The sequence below is a fragment of the Haemorhous mexicanus genome, chromosome 11, assembly GCF_027477595.1.
Source record: "Haemorhous mexicanus isolate bHaeMex1 chromosome 11, bHaeMex1.pri, whole genome shotgun sequence".
NCBI lineage: Eukaryota > Metazoa > Chordata > Aves > Passeriformes > Fringillidae > Haemorhous > Haemorhous mexicanus.
Window position 1 is genome coordinate 9131974 of NC_082351.1, and position 22461 is coordinate 9154434.

The 22461-nt window shown below is 39.9% G+C and overlaps 1 protein-coding gene across 8 annotated transcripts in view; it reads left to right on the forward strand.

Annotated features, from left to right (window-relative positions):
- Positions 1 to 22461, forward strand: part of PBRM1 (polybromo 1) — a 56741-nt gene that overhangs the window by 9293 nt on the left and 24987 nt on the right. For all 8 annotated transcript variants that reach the window (XM_059856295.1, XM_059856287.1, XM_059856290.1 and 5 more), the window contains exons 8-17: positions 367 to 465; positions 889 to 974; positions 5145 to 5236; positions 8604 to 8820; positions 14301 to 14442; positions 14915 to 15012; positions 17683 to 17959; positions 18764 to 18869; positions 20051 to 20693; positions 21580 to 21791. In XM_059856295.1, the coding sequence (XP_059712278.1) occupies positions 367 to 465; positions 889 to 974; positions 5145 to 5236; positions 8604 to 8820; positions 14301 to 14442; positions 14915 to 15012; positions 17683 to 17959; positions 18764 to 18869; positions 20051 to 20693; positions 21580 to 21791 (1972 nt within the window). The remainder of the gene's footprint in view (positions 1 to 366; positions 466 to 888; positions 975 to 5144; positions 5237 to 8603; positions 8821 to 14300; positions 14443 to 14914; positions 15013 to 17682; positions 17960 to 18763; positions 18870 to 20050; positions 20694 to 21579; positions 21792 to 22461) is intronic.

Genomic DNA, 22461 nt, shown 5'->3' on the forward strand with positions numbered 1-22461 from the left:
AGTAATTTGAAATGCTGTTCTGTAATTCTAGCATTTCGTATAGTAGGGATGGGACACAGACTGATTAAACTAGAGAATCAGGTTAAAACAGCATTTTGTCAGAACTCTTCAAAATAAGGGTACTGTTCTCTTTTAAGTGTTTTTTCAGTCTTAGCATTCATGAGCTTTATAAAGACTTAGCATATATGTATGTTACTGTCTTTGATTACTTTTTCCAGATACTTATCTGTTGTCTTTACAAATAAGTTGTTTTTCTGTGAATATTCCCTTTATTGAATATGAATTCTTTTGCTTTTTCACTATTGGCTTAGTTCTCATGCTGTCTGAAGGTTACCACTTTAACCAGTTCTGCTTCTTGTTGTATAGAATGGAACTTATAAAAGCATTCATGCCATGGCCAAGGACATAGATCTTCTGGCAAAGAATGCCAAAACCTACAATGAGCCTGGATCCCAAGTATTCAAGGTTAGTTTCACTTGTTCATAGTGTCATTTGAGTTCAGATTTTCTTAACTACTTTCTATGCTGGTTGATCCTTAAATAAGTCTTGGGCATAAAGCTCTCAAGACCTTGATTGCAATTTATTTTTTAAATAGCTTTTAGAAGGTTTTTCTTTTTTATATTGCTTTTTGTAGAATTGGGGTGCAACAATGACAAAAAATGAGCCTACAGCTGCTCAGGTCTTCTATTCAGTTTTTTTCAGGCCACTGTAAAAATACTGTGTGGGAGTATTTCAGGCAGACTTTGTTCCATGCTTCATTTCTCATGCAAAATTGTTTTATATCTAAATGTAAAAACACCTTAATTTTAGCTTTAGGTAGCTTGATATATTTGATTACAATATTACTCACTTTCAACATTAAACAAAAAAATATCTTTTCATTGACAGGATGCAAATGCAATTAAAAAGATTTTTAATATGAAAAAGGCTGAGATTGAGCACAGTGAGTTGGCCAAGTCAAGTCTCCGAATCAGGTACTGCAAATAGACTTCTTTCTATAATCTCAGATAAAAACTTCTATTGACATTCCCTTAATTGTGCTGTGGAGAGTATTGTGCTAAATAATGGTTTGAAAACTTAGATTAGTGTTGTTTTATAAGTTGTACATTAGTTGAAATAGTTTTTGAAAGAAAGCTTTTTTTTGTTGAAATACTTCTATGGTGAAATATTTTTGTGATGTACCTGATAATGAAAAATACTGTCAGTGGATGTTTAATAAGTTATGGCCAACTTCCTCCACATGTTTATAAGTTAATAACAGAAAATGAATAGTGAGGAACAAGATGCTTTGTTTTATTGAGAAGTGCTGGATATTCTTGAACCTTGTTAGGAACTGAAAGCAAAGGGCTCACAGTTAGGTAGGGGCAGAAACATAGGAACAGAACGTTGGGCAAAAGATACTTAGAGGGAAATCCACTCATGTTTGAAAAGCAATTTTAGCTATGAAGATAGGCACAGGAGCCTGAAGATCCAGATTTATTAATCAGTGAATCAGAGATTTGGTCCTGAATATGCAGGTATAAAACACTTGATAAGATTTAATAGCTCTATTTGTTTCATGGGGTGATTTTACTTAGGAAACAGCTTTTTCTTCCTGTGAAAATCCATAGTATACAGAGAAGTGATGCAGTCATTATAAATGTTTCTTAACTGAAATGCAATTAAATTTCTTCCCATATAAACATTTTATTTATGAGCAACACTCAAGTGTAGGTTTAGATATTATTTGTCAATGTGAGCCGTGTCAGTTATCCCAAAAAAATGAAGCAATGTCCTGCAAGCCATTCAAGGAGTTTGAAAACTTACAAGGTGGAATCTCTATCTGTTGGAGCTGTTTACTGATACTTGGTGCTGGGAAACCACTGTTGTCATTTCCTGCCAAGGTTGGTATGGTACAGCTGGAAACACTGTCACTGCCTTACTTAACTGAAAGGTAGTTTAATTTTTTCTGTGTATATGGTGTCAGTGTTGGAAGTGTTGCCTAGGATTATTGTGTGAAAAAAGTGGAAGTTGCCTGGTTGATTTTTACTGCTTGGTGTTTTGAGAAGTGTTTTTTTTGGTTGGTTTGTTCAGCATCAGCATCCTTCCCATGGTTGGATGAATCATTGCTGGAACATATAAAAATAAAAAGCAGAAATACTCTTTAAGGAGTAATTCCTGACACATAGGTGAATAATTCTCCTTCATAAAAGTATGTGTAGTGCCAGAAGATTTGGATTCTACAGACACATACATATGTGTTTGCTTTGCAGTAACTAGAATTACACAGAAGCATAGAGGTTTTCTATTTAAATTGTGATTGTATTTTATTTTTCTCACTGTGTCGGCCATTGATGAAGCTCAGCATGTCAGGGTGTGTCTCATATTTATTTCTGAGGCTCAATGGTTTTTCTTTAAAATCTGATTGTGTAAGAAGGGATGACAGATAAATCACACTGATATTTGTTAGCTGAATTCCTCTCTTGCACTGCCAACCCATTTCCACTTCTGAGCTGCCTTATTCTAGATGTTCCTCTTGTGTATTGTGTTCTCAATAGACCTTCAAGTCCCAAAGTAATCTATCAGAATCATTGACAGCTCCCTTCTTTGTTTCTCTAACTTGGGGGAAAAATAATGCCTGAAGCAGGCTACAATAATACTGGGCTGAATGCAGAAAAAATGTGGATAAGAAGTGTCATGAAAACCAAACCTTTCACCTGCTATTGTGTATTTCACTGGTTGCTTTTTCTGTTGAACCACTCTGTTTTGTTTGTTTCTTTCTTTCTCAAGAATCTGCTTCACAAAATCATTATTTTTATTTAAATTCCTAAATGTTTTATTGTGTTAAAGGGGGGAGTTCTTTACCTATTGCTGATTTGGGTAAAACTCCCTCGTAAGTTCACTTCAAGTGCATTTTCTGTATTTTTCTTCTGAATTTGCATCTGTTGTTCTTTGTCATTGATGGCTCAATCTCAAATCATCATAATGCTACTAACCTAAGCTTTATATGTTGCCCCTGTGTCAAAAGTCATGGTTTTTATTGCAAAGCTCGTTGTCTCCTTTGCCATCCTAAACTGCTCTTTGTGGGTGCATTTAACTGTCCTCCCTTAAAATGACAAAATTGAATTGTTTGATAACATGCTCTGTCAGCCGACCTGACAGTGACTTTTTAAGTGTTGATAAAACATGACTGGACCTGTATGATTGGCTTTATCTGGATGCTAAGGAACATTTTGTTGTCTGCTTTCACTGCTATTTAGGCTGAGCTGTGTGTACAGCTATCAATGCTTGAGCTAAACGTTACTCTCCTCTGACTTTAGAAACAACATCCACATAAATGCTGGAGCACTGAAAGGATCTCACTTATCTTTTAGCTTCCAAACATCTGTCTCTGAACTTTTTGGCTGATCTATCAATGTGATTCTGTAAAAAGCTTTTTTCTTGCTGCGTCTTTTCATGGGTTTAAGGTGGGCCTGTTTTTTTTCCTCCCCCCTTTCCTTGGCTTGCCTCTCCTGCCTTAAGGACTGCATCAAATTTGGCTGCTTCCAAGCTGACAGGTCCTTCCTCACAGGGTAAAGGCAGTGTTGGGGATGAGAGAAATTCTTCTAACAAATATTATCGGTAAGTAAATTGTGCCCTTGGAGGAAAAGCTGGGTCCTCATCCTATGGAAATGCTGAATTTTGTTTGATTTTCTTCCTCCTACCTGCTGTGGTGCTGGGCTTTGGATTAGGATGAGATTAGTACTGATAAGACACTGATAGTGTAGTTATTGCTGACTGGGAAGTGTGTGCAGTCCTCCATACTGGCAGGGCTCCGTGGGGGTGGCTCCAGCAGCTGACACTGCAGCACAGGGATAAAGCCACCTGGGCTGCTCAGCTGGGCCTGGATGCTGCTGCTCAGCCCAGAACCTGGCTGTGGAAGTGCCTCATGTAGGTGCCCATGGACCCGAGGGCTGGGCCACTGAACAGCAGCCCAGCAGCCAGGGCTGGGTCAGGGTGCGGAGGCTGGAGTGGCCCCTGTGGATCTGCACAGGCAGTGGGAAGGTGAATTGCAGCTCCAGGGGCCTTTGGCACCTCAGGCCATCAGGGAAGAGGTGCTACAAGTGGATGTGCTCATGATCCAGGTGTGGACTTGCACACCCTGTCAGTGGTACTGCAATAAAAATAGCCCAGGTGAATGAGGCTTTTTTGGTGAAAAGAGGCAAAGCACAGCAAGGACAGAACCAGAAGTGGCTTCATCAGGCAACAGCCCAGCACCAGCACTGCTGCCCTGCAGGACTGCAGGGGCAGATGGGTTCCAGAGTCATGGACTGAAGGAGCTCAGTGGATGTTTTAGAGGGATGGCCCACACACTGAGGAAATGATATCTGTGTGTTTGTATCAAAAGACAGGAAAGGATTTGTAGGAGAGTGCAGGGCCCAGGCATGCCCTCAGCCCATCTGCTTTTTCCCAGTCTTCACCTGGCCCCTGCAGGACAAGGCTGAGCCCATTTCTGGAGGTGCCTAAAGAGCTGATCTTGTAAAAAGGCAGAGAATGTCAGACACAGCTTATGTAGTGTGGTATGAAATGCTGTGCCCCAGGTTTGGGACAAAAGAGAGGGATGCTGAAGAAGTCTAGAAGGGACTGTAGCCAGGGTGGATGCCAGTTTACTCCACCTAAGCATAGGAGGCTGCTCCATGTGCAGGCACTGTGTGTGCTGAAAATGCCAAAGGTGGGGATGAGGCAATGGGAGGAGATAGAATATACAGCTTTTAGTGTGTTGAATTCTTTCCTGTAGACAAATCCCAATAAAACAGGATCAAATAACAAAGTTATTAATTGGGAGAGACTTCTTATCATTCCCTTTCTCTTGCAAATAATCAAATACTCAGGTATACAAAACAGGATAGAAGGCAGTAGGCTGGAGCTCAGTTTTCTGACTGTGTTGGATGGACCAGCTCATAAAATAGAGGCAGACTCATGGCTTGGTAAGAATTTCTCCTGTTACAGGCTTTGGCCTTCTTTAGTCACAGCTGTGTTCCTGCTTATGGAGCCATGACTTGTTTGCTCTCACACACTCTGGGTGACTGTTAATGTGATAACTCTTTCATTTTTTTTCATTATAATTTTCTCTTTTTTTTTTTACTTTTCATTTTTAAAATTCCTTTACTTTTTCTCTTTCATAGTAACAAAAGGTCAGCCCAAGGGGATCGTTTATCAGCAATAACCATGGCACTGCAATATGGATCAGAGAGCGATGAGGATGCAGCTTTGGCTGGTAGGAGCTGAAATGCAGTTTCTCTAATTCCTTTCATTGAAATGTTTTCAATGACCAAATCTGTAGAGCTCCTGATAAACTCAGCTACATTTATTTCAAAAATATTTTGTACTCAGTGTGTAATTCCTTTGACTCTTACAGCTAGTGAGATAGGGTTGGCCAAGCTTGCTGGAATACTTTGAATTTTCTGTGTATTTTCAAGTATATTTACCCAAGTTTTAGCAAGCTGCTGCCTGGTTTTATTCCTTCTAAAATGGAACAGAAGAGGAGCTACTGGAGAAGAGATTGGGTGCTCCATACAGCAAAAGAGATGGGTAGTGCTTGAATTGTTTCTTTGTTTAATTTTTTGTTTACATTATTTCTTCTTTGATGTTGAAAGATGCATCTGTTCAATATGTATTATTGAGGCATTTATTTCTTCCCTGATAATTGAGCTGTACTCTCCACAGTTTTCTAGTGGATGATATGTAGAATTTTTTGGATTTTAGTTCTTGCTGTAAGCAAAAGCATTTTGATTCCTGGTTAGCTCAGAATTCAGTTGCTGCTTCAGAGCAGTTTCTGGTAGGTGTGGGTAATATTATTAGCTGGGTTTTGCTTGTTTGTTAGCTGTTATTTTTTCAAGTTGCAGTGCTGTAAAAACATGTAGCTTTTTATGTTTTTGTGATTTAAATCCTTGCACTGATTAAACCACTTTCAGGTGCCACCTTTGCTATGGACATTATTGTAATTTTTTTTAAGAGCTCTCTCTGTGTATGAGGCTTTTGCCTTGCTGCTGTTGAAGCTCTCCTGTCTTTATTGCATTCACCTAAGAGGCAATGTTATTTTTTTTGGCAGACCTGTCACCCCCTAAGATTTTCTGTGCTTCCAGTGTACTACTTGGACAGCCCTGTGCTGCCAGTCTCTGGGTGACAAGGGCTTTTCTTTAAACCAAGTGGTATTTTTATTGATTGCTCTGCTGTCTCATTTTTTTTTTTTTCATTCCTCTAATGCTTGTTCAAATAAATGAGAACAGGGCTGCATGACTGAACATTAATAGAACTCTCTCCTTGAAACAGAGAGCTGAATCTTTATGAGCTTCTTTGGTTGTAGCTGTTGCCTGAGCAATGAACAATATCAGTTTCCAACTGAGAGTTTATCCTGACAGCTGCAGATGGTGTTTGCTGTGTTGGAGCTTGTAGAACATTTCCAGCCCCAGTGTACAAGGTTGTGAGCAGCTTCAGCAGCTCCCTTGCTCCTCATTATAAGTCTGTAGAGGCAGGCATAGGTGGTCATTATGTATTACTTGCATGTATTTAATTTTGTAAACAAGGGTGTTTTGTTTTAACTGTCTCATTTAGAGATGGTTTAAGATTGGATGCTGCTTTTGGTTTTACTGGCAACCATCTTCAGTTGGACCTGGAGCATTCATTGTTGTTTGGGTGCTCTGGGACCACAGAGGAGGCAGTGGGGTTTTTTGTGGTATCTGCAAACTGTAGTTGTGGTAAGAGCACAAAAGGGCAATAACTGCCTGTTCCTCTCCTCTGCCAGTGCTTGCTGGGGATATGGGACCTGGTGCTACTGCACATTAAGGAAAGTACAGTCTTGCATCAGATTGTTTGCTCTGTAAGAGCAAAAATATTATTATTGCAAAAATAATTTTTTTTCTGTCTTCTGGTCTGAATAATAATTTCTTCTTTGGCTCTTAATAGAGCAGGTTTCATATTAGGAGATCAGAATAATTTTCTAGATATGTAAAAATATGTTTACATATAATTTTTAAAGAACATGCACATCATAATGAAAATGTAGCTGTATATTTATTTATAGTTGTATATTATGTAAGTATAATATATATTTATAAATATAATATATATATTTATTTGTAGCTGTTTATTATGTCAATATAAAAATACAGTAAAAATATAATACATAAATGCTTTCATTTTACTACACTTTTAAATCACTAATTAATATCTAATTTACTTAGATTTCTTTTTAGGGAATGCCTCCTTTCAACACAGTGAAAGTACATTTCCTATTTAGGGTATTGAACTGTTTTGTTGCTGGCTCACACGCAGCAGAGAGCAGCAAATACTTGACTAGTCCCTTTGTGTTTTCTCTTTCATAGAAACAAGTTATTCTGCTTTTTCAGTTTGTTTCTTACTTTTGGTGGAGTACTCAGAACTGAGCAATTTGAGTAAACAGACCAAACTGTTTGAGTAAACTAAATCATAATCTAGTTTTGAAACTTCACCTGAATTCAGTGCTAGTTCCAGTGGTTTGTTTCTACCTGAGTTACTTTGTCCAGCTCCTGCATGCTGCCTGTGGTGTAGTAGATGCTGGGTCATTAAGTGGTGCTGATTGGCATCATTAGGATAATTTTAGTGTCTCCCCAAATCAGTAATGCACATCTTCATTGCATGTCTGCACATCTGCTGATGCCTGGTTGTGTTTTAGCTTTGCTTCTGACCCTGGTAGGTCCCACACCTGATGTAGATCTGGTGTCAGGCTGCAGAGCAGCAATGACAGCACTGTGTTGTTACACCCTGAGTGTCCCCTGGCTTTGTCACCATTTCTGTATGACCTTACTGATGGTGGATAGAGAGCTTGAAGCTGTGGCAGACTCCTCTGAGCAGTAATGGAAATGCCAGCTGGAAACCTGGTGTTAGAGACCTGTGTAGCTGAATGACTCAGTGTGTCATCTGCCAGGCTGTCCTGCAGACTCAGAGGGGAAAAGGGGTGAATAATTTAACTCTAGCAGTGCAAAGCCGTGTAGATTTTATGTTATGTTTGTCTGCAAGGTACAAAGTGCACTGTTTATGTGACTTGCAAGTGTAGAAGGATTGGCCATTTATTGCTTCCCATCCTGTGTTTCCAGTACCAGTTTTCTCCTTCCTATTGTCTTTCTGTGTTTCATGTAATGTTTCTCCTAATTTTTTCTGCAGTAAGTGTTAGCTCTTCATAGCTTTTCTTTCATTCATCCAAATCCTGAAACAAGATAACCAGAAAAGTTTACTATGAAATTTTTAAATACTTACTGTGATTTTTTAGGCTTATTATGTAATCACTGTAAAACATTTATTTCTTCTTCATTTGCTGTATATATTAGAGGAGCATCATCAGGCTTTAGTGTCTTTTTTTTTTTCGGCCAAGCTTCACAATTTTGTATTGAGCTGTGATGAATATTGTCAAAAGGATTGCAATAAAATGGTTTTTTTTTTTTTTGTTAGCTTGAGGCTCATTAGTTGTGTGTTGTGTCATTTTCTGAGGTGTGAATCTGACTGCCAGAGAGGGCTTTCCTTTTCTTCTGCTTCAGACCTCTATCCACTAAAACACCCACTCTGAGTTGTCCTGCTGAGTTTGCTGTTTTCCTTTTCTCTCTGTGCAGCTGCTGCTCGTTATGAAGAGGGAGAGTCTGAAGCTGAGAGCATTACCTCCTTCATGGACACCTCCAATCCTCTGTACCAGCTTTATGACACAGTCAGAAGTTGCCGTAATAACCAGGGCCAGCTCATCTCTGAACCCTTTTTCCACTTGCCCTCCAAGAAAAAGTATCCTGATTATTATCAGCAAATTAAAACACCCATTTCATTGCAGCAAATCAGGTAAGAGAGCAGAATGCAAACTGCATCTGGGGTGAAACTATTCAAGGGTTTCTTTTATTCCCAGAACCTTCTCTTATGGTCAAGTTGTTGGTACCTAATGCAGTGTTTGCACCATCTCTACTCTACATCTGATTGCTGCTTGTTTCAGCTCAGTCTGCATCAGTCTTTAGACCATCTGTGATACATGGCTGCTGTTTGCTTTATTTTTCCTTAAATTTCATTTGTAATGTGCCTGAAAATTGCCATGTGAGTAATTCTGAAGGCTAGGTGTGCAGCAGAGATTAAAGTTTTTGCATAACTCCATTTTTCTTTTTTCCTGACCTGATGGCTTGATTGCCTCTTACTGCCGTATTCTTTAAGTTAAAAGTCTTCTGTGTGAATTGTAGGAAGATGGTTGCAATTACAGTCCCCCTGTCTAGGTCACTGTAACTGTGGAGAATAATTATTTTCATGATGATGTAGCTGGTCTGAACTGAAGCCAGCATTTATAAATGTGTGAGCCATGAAAGGTCTGTGAGCTGCCAGAGTGCAGTTGTCAGATTAAAGACCTGGGTGAAGTGAGCAGTGTCTTTCTTTGGTGGCTCAAGATAAGCCCGTGTGATGAGTGTGAGCAGGGTCCTGGGAGCATTAATAGGCTTTAATGGTGCTGCCCAGCCTCAGGGAGCCCAGGCCTCCTGCCCACTGGCCACACCCTGGGAGTACCAGTCCTTCAGCTCCAGTGAGGGAACACTGGGCCCTCCCACTGCTCATCCCTTTGTAATCCCCTCTGATGCACAGGCCTGTATATTTTAGTTATACCATAGTACAATCTGTCAGACTTGATGGAATTGTTGAACGAGTAGGGTCTTTGTTAAATCAGAAGCTAACAAAGCTGCTTTTTGGTTTTTTATCTTGTCAGAGGGTGTTTTGCATGTGCTAGGGAATTAAAGCTGCCACACTGATTATCTCTCCATTAGTGACTTTAAAGCATTTTTTCTTATGTCTTAGTAGAGCTGTAATAGTGGCAAAGAAAATGTCTTGCCTTGAACAAAGCACAAAATGTACTTCATGAAAATAACCAAACAGTCAAATTAAGAAGAATCATTGACAGTTTGTGCCTGAATCTACCTAAAAGTACTGGCTCAAATTATATATAAACAGATGTGTTTGGGAGAGATTTTCCATTGAAAATACCCTTGATATCAGTTATAGAACAAATAACTGGCCATAGAGAGGCAGCTGCATTTCTGCTTTCCTTACAGTGTAGGCAGGTTGCATCTGGCTGTGTGAGCAGCACTGAAATTCCATACCAGTGTATGAAGAACTGTAGATAAAAGTAATTTGACTTACTGTCTGGGGGCTTAGAAAGTAAAAAAAGGACCAGACAAGCTTTTTAGAAATAGTGTTTGAGGCTCACAAATTAAAGAAAAATGTTTGTAGAATCTAATTTCCTGCAAATTCTGAAATTCAGCTGTCTTTTAAATTACCTTGTAATCTTCACCTCTTACTATACCTCAAAAGCCTTGAAGCCATGCATATGTACTCTTAATTGATGGGCTTTAGGGAAAACTGGAGCATCATGGCTCTGCTGATACTGCTAATATGTCTTTGGTATTGAGAACTGCCACTCTCTGGGGTGGAGATTGTTTATGGGGTTTTGGGTGCGTGTTTGGTTTTCTGTGGGGTTTTTTCCCCTTCTTTTCTTGTGGTGTTTGTTTGGGGATTCTTTTGAGATGTACATAAATAGAGCATATCTTCTGTTCCCAGATGGGGACAGAAAAGTTCATTGTCCCAGTGAAAAGCTGGAGGAGGTGGAGTGAAGCCTGCCATTCCTGTTTCGTGTCTGTTGGGCTCTGGCATCTGGCTGCCAGAGCAGCTGTCTCAGCTGTCCTGCCAGAGTGAGCTGTGAAATGTGTGGCTGTTGCAAATTTTACAGCTAGTCATGTATTTCAGAGGGGTTTGTGTGTGCTAAATGCAGGAAAAGTCTTTAAAATAATTCACGATTTCCAGAGGGAGTGTGTGAGTGTGTTTTGGTTTAATGAGGGTTTACCTATCCCAGCCCCTCAGTCACTTGGAGTGTTATGAACCTCAGTCATTTGAGCTGAGTGCTGATCCTGAGCTCTTCCTGGGTGTGGGAGGTAATCATGCTGATGGCTTTTAGTTGTCTCCTGATTTCCTCCTGGCTTGCTGCTCACAGATCACAGACCAGCTGAGGCTGGGAGGGAAACCCTCCTGCCCAAGCCCCATGGCAGGGTCACCCAGAGCCTCATGTCCAGACTGTGTCCAGTCAGGTTTTGATGGTCTCCCCAGATGGAGACTCCACACCCTCCCAGGGCAGCCAGTGCCAGTGTTTGAGCACCCTCACAGTGCAAACCATTTGTGTTCAGCTGAAATTTCCTGTGTTCCCCTTTGTTCACTCACCTCTTGCCCAGTCAGTGAACACAGCTGAGGTGACCCTGGCTGTCCCTTCATTCCCTCCCAGCAGATGTTGAGCACATGGATGAGAATTCCCTGCCTCAAAAGGGAGCAAAGCTCAGAGCTGGAGAAGAAGAAAATCCTATTTAAAAAGAAAGGCATGGTGCTGTCAAGGCTGTGGCTTTGACATGTGGTGAAATTGCCTAATGCAAAGTTGACATTGCTGGGGAAGAGTTATTCTGGTAATTACAAATAACCACAGGAACAGTCAGGAAAGGATGCAGGAGAATGAGTTCAGTTACCAGGTGCACAAGTGCTAGATCCTGGCAGGCTTACAAGAACACTGTTCCTTATTAAATTTTACAGTGTTGGGAAGTATCATCCCCTAGGCAAGTGGGTCAAGCTTTTTTATCCCGGAGGAGGAAGGTGTGCCAAGGAATTCCCTGGCAGCAGCTCTCTCTTTAGCACATGTGGGAGTACAGGCACTGAAATTGGTACCTCCACCACACACCCTGGTGTCTTGTGCTCCTGGGGCTGCTGCTGAGGTTTAAAAATGTGTGGAGATCTGGTGTCAAACACTTGGGTTTGTGTGATAGCTACTTTTTAGGGAATTCAGATCAATTTTTCTTAATGATCCGTTTTGGACAATGCTCTGTGACACAAGAATTTAACTGTTTGCATTTATGTGATGTGTTGGGGTTCTCTTGAATTTTGTGGTGACTCTTGGTAGTTTTGGATTAGTTATAAATTATTTGAGTGGAGTTTATAGTAAATGTCATCACCTGGTCGTGGATATTTTTGCCATATAACTTAAGCAGTTTTAGCAATATGGCAAATCAAAAAGTGGAACTAATTTTGAAGTATTAGATTGGTGCCTGGGCTAAAGTTTGAAGGGTTTATGGAGAACTTCTGTGCTATTGTTTGCTTGATTTATAAATGAGTCAATTGGGAAGAGAAAATGATGCCTCTAATATTTTGAATACACTGTGAATTTTCGCTTTATCTGAGATTTAGGATTTCTTTCATTCCTTTTTGTCACTTACAATATTCACCAAATAATAAATTATATTATATTTTTGAAATCTTTGGTTTGTGTAACCAGATTTCCTGCCTTAGGAAGTACTTTCAGTGCATGTTATGTTTATAAAAATCACAGGTTCAGGTAAAGAAGTTTCTCAATATATTTTGGAAGAAGACTGTCATCTTCAATAGGACATTTGTCAAATGCATTTTTTGATCCCACTCATTCTTTGTTAGTGAGTTGTTTTTCCCTGAAGAGGCAGGACTAGCACTTCACAATTTAGAATAAAAGAAAATAAGTTGCATAACTGATCTTATCCTGGTATTTGAGTATTTTTCAGTAGGGAATTTTTAGGCTGTTTGTCTAATAAATGGATCTTTTGGTTATTTGGAAAGAGTATGTCTCACCTTCAGTCCTTGCAGATATTCCACCTGGATGGACTGATGAGTTTGCAGTAGACATTTTAGGGAGTTGAATGCCAACTTACAGTATTCTTTTAATTAATATTCTGATTTCAACCAACTTAAATGTCATGTCAGTGTTGTTTTGGGCTTAGTGGTCTTATGAAACTGTAGCCTTATTTTTAAACTTTTTTTTCTTCATTTTGCAAAGGTCATTTTGTGTAAAAGGAAATTCTGTCTAGTTTTACTCATGCTTTCAGGTACTGTCAATAATTTTCACAGAAATTTCTCTCAGTTTCTCGTATATGGATTGTGTTATGTTGGCAGTGGCTTTCTGTAGGGCCGTGAGTTTGTTGGTTTCAGCCTCACTTTGTGAAATAAACTGATGTTTATAAAATTCTTTCTTCCTAAGATTGGTGAGATGGCTTGTTAAAAATGTATTGTAAAGCTGCACTTCATCCTCCAAATCCAGAGAAGTCATGATGCTTGAGTTCTGCTGAGTTTGAGTGTAATTAAATATGTTCAAAGTACTTATGTAAATAACCTACCTAATTAATCATCCTATTGTTTGCTGACAGCAGCACAGAGAATGGTAGGAGAGGAGTTTCTTTGCAGGCTAGAACAGGATCACTTCTGTGCCTGTATATTTTTCATTCCTTATGTCCCTGGTTGGAAGCTGTCACTTTCCAAGCCATTCAGGCTAACTCTGGGTTTTTACTTTGCTTCAGGCCTTTGATGAGCACAGCTGTGAATGTAAATTGTTTGCTTAAAATCAGATGGCCTGCACCTTGGTTGTTGGATAGTGGATAAGCAAATGGTGGTGGGAGCAAGCTTGGGACTGAAAAGTTTTATATTAAATTTATTTCATGGTAGTGATGATGCTCCATCGAGCAGGGACACATTCAGCCAGGTGCTGCAGAAGCCAGGCTGGGTGTAAAGTGGTGTGTGACTGCTGAATGTGCAGGCAGGAGGAGGAGGAAGCTGTGCTGCAGCTGTGATGCTGCAAATTAGTATTTTCTGTGTGTAATGAAGTATTGGAAGGTTTAAAAAAGGTGGCTAGAACTTCCAGCATTGTGCAAGAAAACACATTAAGTTAAGCATTAACTCATGTTGATTCATGTGTTTAGCATGTGAAAAATGACTTTGTTGTTGTTGTTACTCCTCTTGTAACTGTTTGCAGGTGAAGTGCACTTTGCTGTATCACCAGTCAACACTCTGGTGTTTCTTTAAGAGAAGGCACAGACTGGAGGGTTTAACATGAGAGGTGCTGGGCACTTCTGGCTCTTACTGAAGATGAGTGGAATTGGTGGAGGGGAGGCAGCGTTTGGGGCTGTGCAGAACTGGCTTGGCCTGAGGTCAGGGCTCAGGGGCACTGCAGGAGTGTCAGCAGCCTGTGCTGCTGCCTCACCTGTAACATCTCATCCCAGTATGAAAACAGGACTTCAGTCTCCATAACTTCCAAAATCACTGAAACCATTCTTTGAGGGGATACATTTCCCTGATATAGTTACAAGTGGAAGATGTTACTAGAGAATCAAAAAGTAAATCCCATTCCTGTAGTTAGAGCTCTTTGACTATTGCTTTATCATGAAAATGAGGATATTAAAGAACTGTTTTGCACTGTGTAACTAGTGAAATAGCTGACTAGTAATTCTCTTTTGCAGAACCAAGCTGAAGAACCATGAGTATGAAACTTTAGATCAGTTGGAGGCTGATCTGAATTTGATGTTTGAGAATGCCAAGCGCTACAATGTCCCCAATTCTGCCATCTATAAAAGGGTGCTAAAAATGCAGCAGGTTATGCAGGTATGTGGAGGAGAACAAGCAAAAGGATATAACTTCACATGTAAATTTATTTCCCTAAAGGATATTTTTCCAGAATAGTTTTTAACTAGACCTGTATTTGCAGAAGTATTTTCTTGCTTAGAGGGAAGTATAGGAATGGAGAGCATCATGAAGTGGTTTTTCCTCAGCACACCTGCTGCCTTCTGTGATTTCTTTCAGTCACTTTATTCCTTACTGTGACTGCTAACCTAATTAAATTGTGAGAAGATTGATGATGTAGGGTTTTTTGGAGTTTGCCTTTAATTGAATAAGGCTAAAGCCTTTCAGATTTCATTGAGTGTTCCAGCTAAGTGCTGTAGTCTGAAATGGCATTGTTTTCACGTTGGTTCCTCAAAAGTTGTTCTGTCAGTTAGAAAGAACTATACTGCTCTTGAATTCTGTTCTGTAAGTGTCCAGCAATGAATTTGGCTTCAGGAATTTGTTCTTTTTTCAGGCAAAGAAGAAAGAGCTTGCTAGGAGAGATGACATTGAGGATGGGGACAGCATGATTTCTTCTGCTACATCTGATACTGGAAGCTCAAAAAGGAAAAGGTATCTGCTTCTGTAGTTCCTGCAGGCCATACCATTGCTGCATCTCTTTTTGTTACAGAGAGTATTAAAACATGGTTTTTAGCATTTGTGTAAGGATTTGTAATTCTGAAACATCGTTAAGTCTTGATTCTAACTAATTCAAAACTGTTTGCTGACTGTTAATTCCCTATTTTGGTCTATTAGTTGGCAGTTTTCAACATCAGTTCAATAAGTAAAATGGGCACTGTAATTGCATGAACTAGATGATTTTGTCAGTGGATTTCAGGATTTTTTGGGGAGAGTTGTTTTATTTCAGCCTGACAAATAGATAAACTGATTATAAGAGGTTGATTTCTTAGAGTCCTGTAACATAAACAAAATTCTCAGTGATTTGCATTAGACTCTCCTACTGAGCATAATAATGGCTTATGGAAGATATTCTTTATGGTGATAGCTGTTTTGTAATTAATACTGGTGATGCATTTCACTTCAGCACGAGGTAGTTTCTCTAGTCTGCCTTATGGTGTCATTTGAAGTAAAGTCCAGCTCAGATAATATGGCAACAGCCAGTTGCAATTGCAATTCAGCATCTTTCTTTGGTGTTGCTTATGAACATTGGCTTCCTGGGTATTTATTTCTTGTTTTGTCAAAGGAGCAGCAATTGTGGGGGGAGGAAGGGAATGGAGTAGAGCATCAACAGAAAGTCACTGAGCAGTGATCAAATAAGTGCAGAAATGTACAGTCATTAAAAAGCTTCAGAGAGGAAATATGAACATGGATTTAGGAGATGGTGCAGTCTAGGGATGCTGGCAAGAAGAAATGTAATGGAAAGGAAAGGCAGACCACAGAACCAAATAATCAAGAAGGAACAAATTGCAAAAATCACTTGCTTTGTGATCTTCAGATTCAAAAAGATGTACTTACCTAATCAAGCAAGTCAAATTGTCATCAGAGTCCTTTTAACCCCGTGTTGCTTTTGATCACCTTGGGCCAGACACTACTGAAATGCTTAAAAGGAAAAAATCTGTCAGGTCCTGTCATCTAAGAATAAAAGAGGAAAGGGAACAAGGGATTTCCCCTGTTGGTAGGCAAGGGAGGTCACAATGATGCCTGAAGAGCTCCTGAAAATGCTTTTGATGTTGTCAGTTTGATGCTTGTTACCCATTCACTTGCTGAATGATAGCAAAGAAAAGATCATAAATGCTGCTGATCACAGAAGTGAAGCAATGATGAGAATTCCAAAATGTTGCAGGAAAAAGAAACCAATTACCCATGCAAAATTTATCCTGTTGGGAAAATAGCAGTTACCCAGAAGAAAGTTGTTTGAATGTCCCCTTTTATGTATCAGATGCATGACATGAATCTTGAGTATTGGCAGGCCTTTTGTTGTTTCTGCTTTGGTTTTGCTTTGCCTATATCTGTTGAAATAAGTGAGAAAAAGCTGGAAACACATTAAAATGGGTGATTTGACAGCATGTCTGTGTTCTGGCATTGCTCATCTGCTAGTGGGAACAACTAACCAACATTTGCCAACAGCAGTAATGTTTAGCCTATAGAACATATATTTTGAGTTTTCTTTGTTAGTTTTCTTTAGTTATTTTGCTGATCTCACCAAGGAGTAAAAGATCTGAGGCATGAATAAGTTATGTTTTAAATGTATAATGAAAGGATGCACATCATGGGAAATCTGTGTTGCAGTTTGGTTTCTAATGAATTGTACTGGGATATTTTGCACATTCTGAATTGAAGGTAATTTTTTGTGGTGGTTATTGTCTTTGCAGATAATGTAAAAGTCAAAGTTATAACTACCTGAATAAGTCTTGAGGAGATTGCAGATTGGAAGCCTGTTTACAAGTGCTCTGTAGTGAGTGTATTGCTGAGGGCCACAGTATCTGAGCTGAGACTGTGCATTATTGACATAAGTTTTCTTCTCCCTTATTTGATTTGCTTATAGGCCATGTACTATGTATGTAGGGAGCCATGTACTTTTTTGTGATAAGCTGTGTCTAGGTTGTGCTGTCAGATTTCTTGAGACAACCATCACAGCTACACACAGGGTGACTGTAACATTTGTGGGGCTAGCACACTTTCTACCTGGGCCTGCAGTCTTGGTGAGCTTTATTGACTTCACACTTCATTTGGATTGACAGATATTTAAGCAATTCTTTCTACTACATCCTTGATGTCCTTACTTGTTACTGAAGAATGTACAAAATTTCTCTGAGATAAACAGCTCATGTCGTTGATACTCTGTGCTCACCAGAAGTAATCATGAAGGTACTGACTGGTGGTTTTTACCCTGTTCACTCTGGATCTTGAGGTCTTGTATTCACATGTCTGATCTTGACTGGTCTGTTTTCTTTGCAGCTGGAAAGTGCTCAGAGCTCCTTTTGGCCTTTGCACTTTGAAGAATGACTTAGTTGGTTTATTTTGTAGAAAACTTGAACTCAGGATCAATGAGGGAACAGTCATCTCCAAGAGTAATTTCCTGTTTCTTTGTCAGGCTCCTGATTGTGATGCTGTTGTCATTTGCAAATTCTGGTCTTAATGTTGAACTTCTTGGGTGTGTTTAGGTGGTTCTGGTTGTCTCTTCATGGTAGAGGATAATATCATTTTGATATTAGTGTTGGAAGTGGGGATAAGAACCCCTGACATTTATTCTTTCCCTTTGTGTTCTTCTTAACCCGACAGTAAAAAAAACATCCGGAAGCAGCGGATGAAGATCTTGTACAACGCGGTCCTGGAAGCTCGAGAGCCCGGCACAGGCAGGAGGCTCTGTGATCTGTTCATGGTCAAGCCATCCAAAAAGGACTATCCAGACTACTACAAAATCATCCTGGAGCCAATGGACCTGAAGATGATAGAGCACAACATCCGCAATGACAAGTACGCGGCGGAGGAGGCCATGATCGAGGACATGAAGCTCATGTTCCGCAACGCCAGGCACTACAACGAGGAGGGCTCCCAGGTACTGCTGGGGTCAGCAGCCACGCTGCTCTCTGCTGCTTTGCAGACATCCACTGCTCTTAGGATGGCTTCACTTCCACTATGACACGTATTAATTATTGTAATTGTTTATTGAACTAAAGTAGGAGTTCTCAGAACTTCTGCAAAAGGGTGTCTTAGAAGGAAAACAGCTTTGTTTTCATGGAAGTGGAGAGTGTAGGAGATCAGACTAGAAGACATGACTTGTTTAGCTTAGCAAAAGGAGTCTGAAAAGGACATGGTTTTCATTTACAAATATATTGCTGGGTGTGTCTATATTGTGATGTGTCTCAGGCAGCAGGAATGATGTGAAACAGGGAGGTGGTAAGAAACCTCCAGCTGTTTCTAATTAGGAACTTGGTCAGCAGCTGCACTTCATCACTAGGATTGGGTTTGAAGAGCCAGGATGGTTCTAGTCCTTTGTACCTTGATGGAATCTCAGTGGTTCAAGGGATCTTTCATTGCTCAGCAGAAGGGTTCGGGGAGGAAGTTGATAACACAGCTGCCCCTTGCTATTTTTTAGTCTTTGAAATAGAGATGCATATTAATTGAATAATTTTTTTCAACATTTGTAGCTCCCTGATTTAGAGGGTGTCAGCCGTTCTGCTTACGTGTGTCAGTTAAAAAGAAAGGCTTAGTTATCAAAGGTACACTTTAAATAAAATACTGCATTTTGCTTTCAGCTTTTCCAAACTAATATTGAAGTGTTTCTTAGGAGCTTGTTCTTAATTAGTAAACACAGTAAACCTTGTTTTGGTTGGATTTTGATTACTTTACTGATTAATAGGTGTACAATGATGCCCATATGCTGGAAAAGATCCTTAAAGAAAAAAGGAAAGAGCTGGGACCCTTGGCTGAAGATGATGATGTTGCATCCCCTAAACTAAAGCTAAGTAAGACAACCTTGTGCATTGCCTTGTCTCATTTCAATACTTAAAAGACAATACAGGTGAACAGATCTTCCTTTTAGACATGGACATGTTCTGCACAGTTGTTAACACTGACAAGGAGAGTAGAATTATATTTTCAAAATCTTGATAGCAATGGCAAGGCTGTATTATACAATAGAATTAAGTTTTTGCCTGTAGAGTTTTCTAAATAACCTAGAGTGAAGAAAAAAGACTTGGGAATGGGTGGAAGAATTAAGATTTAGTCATTCAGTGTTACCCAAATGTTAGATTGTGCATTATGAGCTCAGTCAAGTAAGGGGCTTCTCAGATTGAGCAAATCTCTTAATTTCACTGGTTAAATGTCTGGGATTTCCACAGGATGATAAAGAAAAAGTGAGCCCTGTTTGGCAGATTACTGAAAGCCATGAAGAACATGGAAGTGAAATTCCTTGAGCTGTTGCCCTTGCAGCCTTGCTACTACTCAAATCTTATGTTCTCTTTATGTGTGTTCAGTGCTGAGCAAACTGAGATGGATAAAATTGCACAAAAACCGTAAAGAAAATAACTGCACGCAGTCCTCTTGTGAATTAAATGTGCAGGTCCTGGGTAAAGTGTAGGTGTGGAGTACAGGTGTAGACTTAGAGTCTGCAGTGCAGTAACAGAGATCCTGAGTTAGTCAAAAAGCCAACCTGATAATCCCATGGGAGGCCTTATTTTACATTTTAATTATAATAATCCTTTCTAATTTGGCATAAACATGTCATAAAGGAGTCTGATCATATTTTGAATACTTAATTTTAGTGATAGCCAAACTGTGATGACAGGATTTTTATTTTTAGCAGCTGCAGAGACAAATTCATGGAGAGCTGTAAAACTAAAATGAGTTTAGAGGAGTTTGTTAATGCTGTTAGGTAGAAAAAGATGTTTTCCATGCTGAAGCCTGAGGAGGCCTTTGTCAGGTGGAGCATGGAGCAACATATTCTGTGTTTGCCAAAAAGAACATTAAAAAAAAAATTCATAGAGGTATGAAAAATAAAGGAAGCTGCAGCCTGGGACAGGCTCTGTGTTGAGGCTTCTGCTCACACCATGGCATGGTAAATCTGGTGGAAACTGGAGATGGACAAAGAAACCTGCAAGTTCTCAGCTTTGTCATTTTAACTCCTTTGTTGGTTTTGTGGCGTTAGGTAGGAAAAGTGGCATTTCTCCCAAGAAGTCCAAGTACATGACTCCGATGCAGCAGAAGCTGAACGAGGTGTACGAGGCCGTGAAGAACTACACGGACAAGCGCGGGCGGCGGCTGAGCGCCATCTTCCTGCGGCTGCCCTCCCGCGCCGAGCTGCCCGACTACTACGTCACCATCAAAAAGCCCGTGGACATGGAGAAGATCAGGAGCCACATGATGGCAAATAAATACCAGGACATCGACTCCATGGTGGAGGACTTTGTCATGATGTTCAATAACGCTTGCACGTACAACGAGCCCGAGTCTTTGATTTATAAAGATGCCCTGGTCCTCCACAAGGTTTTGCTTGAAACTCGGAGAGAAATAGAGGGAGATGAGGATTCTCATGTGCCCAATGTCACTTTGCTGATTCAGGAACTTATCCATAACCTCTTTGTATCCGTTATGAGCCACCAGGATGATGAGGGCAGATGCTACAGCGACTCCTTAGCTGAGATTCCTGCTGTTGATCCCAACTTCCCCAATAAACCTCCTCTGACTTTTGATATTATCCGAAAAAACGTTGAAAATAATCGCTATAGAAGATTGGACTTGTTCCAGGAGAACATGTTTGAGGTGCTGGAGAGGGCCCGGAGGATGAACAGGTGAGCAAACCCTTATTTTTCAGATATCTTTATCATGAGGTTTGCATTTAATGTTTGAAAAAGGCTGAAGTTTTTTAAGGTGTTTGCTTTCCTTGATATGGATGTTTGGAAAGCTAAATCTCAGAAGCTCTGTCGGGTCTTCAGTGGAACATTTGCTTTGATTTGAAAACAAGGAAGAAGTTAGTTTTATGCTAAGAGATCATTTTGACAATAATCTTCCAAAGGAGCACCTTATGACAAAAAGGTTCCTGCTGACTTTCAAATTAAAAAAGTGAGGAGAGCTGTTCTCTGTGTTCAAATAGTGAATTACTCTTTTGGAGAAGTCATACTTGGGTGAGTTATGGTGCAAAAACTATGAACACTTGCAACTTCTCGTAGTGTTTTGCTTGAATTCAGTGGCCTTTTTGGGAATGGGCAGGTGAGAGTTTGACTGTGAAGAGCTTGTCAAGATCAAGAGTAGGTAAAAAATGATCTTAAAACATCTACTGAGAGGAGTATGGATAGTTAAAATAAGTCAGTTTTGTAAAAAGTACTGTTATTACTCAAGTTTTCAGAAGTTAACAGATTGTAGAGGTCCAGTGGCAAGTAGCCTTGGTCACAACTAGTTACCTTTGATTTTCCTGGCATTTTGGGACTGGTGTATACCAAAATACTGTTGTGGCTGAACTGTAATGCAAATTGACAGTGGACTGACAGGTGAAGCATCACTCAATGCTTCATGGCTTCAAGCCAGTCTCTCCTGCTGCTTGTGAGTAAACAGAGAAATCCATTGGCAGAGTGAAACTTTCAGTTGATCACATAGATTGGTGATTGGTGGGTGTGTTTAGGCTCCTGTGTGACCCTGCACAAACTGTGGTTTTATCCTGTTGCTCATGTTTTTGTACAGGACTGATTCGGAGATCTATGAGGATGCAGTGGAACTTCAGCAGTTCTTCATTAAAATTCGAGATGAGCTGTGTAAAAATGGAGAGATTCTGCTGTCACCTGCTCTCAGCTACACCACTAAGCATCTTCACAACGATGTAGAAAAGGAGAAGAAGGAAAAGCTGCCCAAAGAAATAGAGGAGGATAAGCTCAAAAGGGAGGAGGAAAAGAGAGGTAGCTACTTTTGTTTCATTAATTTTGAATGTACCAAATGAGAAATGTGCCCACAATTTTAGTATGTTGCTGCAGCTTTGCCTGCTGAAAGGACCTCAATAGTCTGCTTGTCCCCCAGTCTTTTATTTTTAAGTTTTGAGAGATTTATTTTATTTTAATCCTTACCAGCTAGGCCAGAGAGCTTCTAGGAAAGAGATGTGGGTAGATAGTATCCCTATGTGAACTCTTTAATCAGAATACATTGGGGTACCAGTATTATTTCAAGAACATTATAAAAGAAAACACTAGTTTTTTACTTTAGCCTTCTGCTGATGATAAACTTAACAATGAATATTCCCATTGACCTTTTAGTCATTTTCTTTTTGACAAATACTGATGGTGTTGTCTATGATCATGCTTTTAACACTGCTGAGGAACTGAGGTTTGATAAGCCTTTTTTGTTTTGGCTACTGTGGATGTGTAGAGGAGTGGGCTTGCACTATTGTAGGGCCTGAAGGGTACCCTGAAGGTCCTTTATTTCACAATTCCTGGCTGTTTCTGTCTGTGCTCCATTGTGCACCATGCTTAAAAGAATAAATAAGCTCTCCAATTGCACCTTGGCACAGTCGGGAGCACAGGTGTTGGCAGTTTTGTCCACGAATCATCTTTCTAACATTCTTGATCTTCCCTC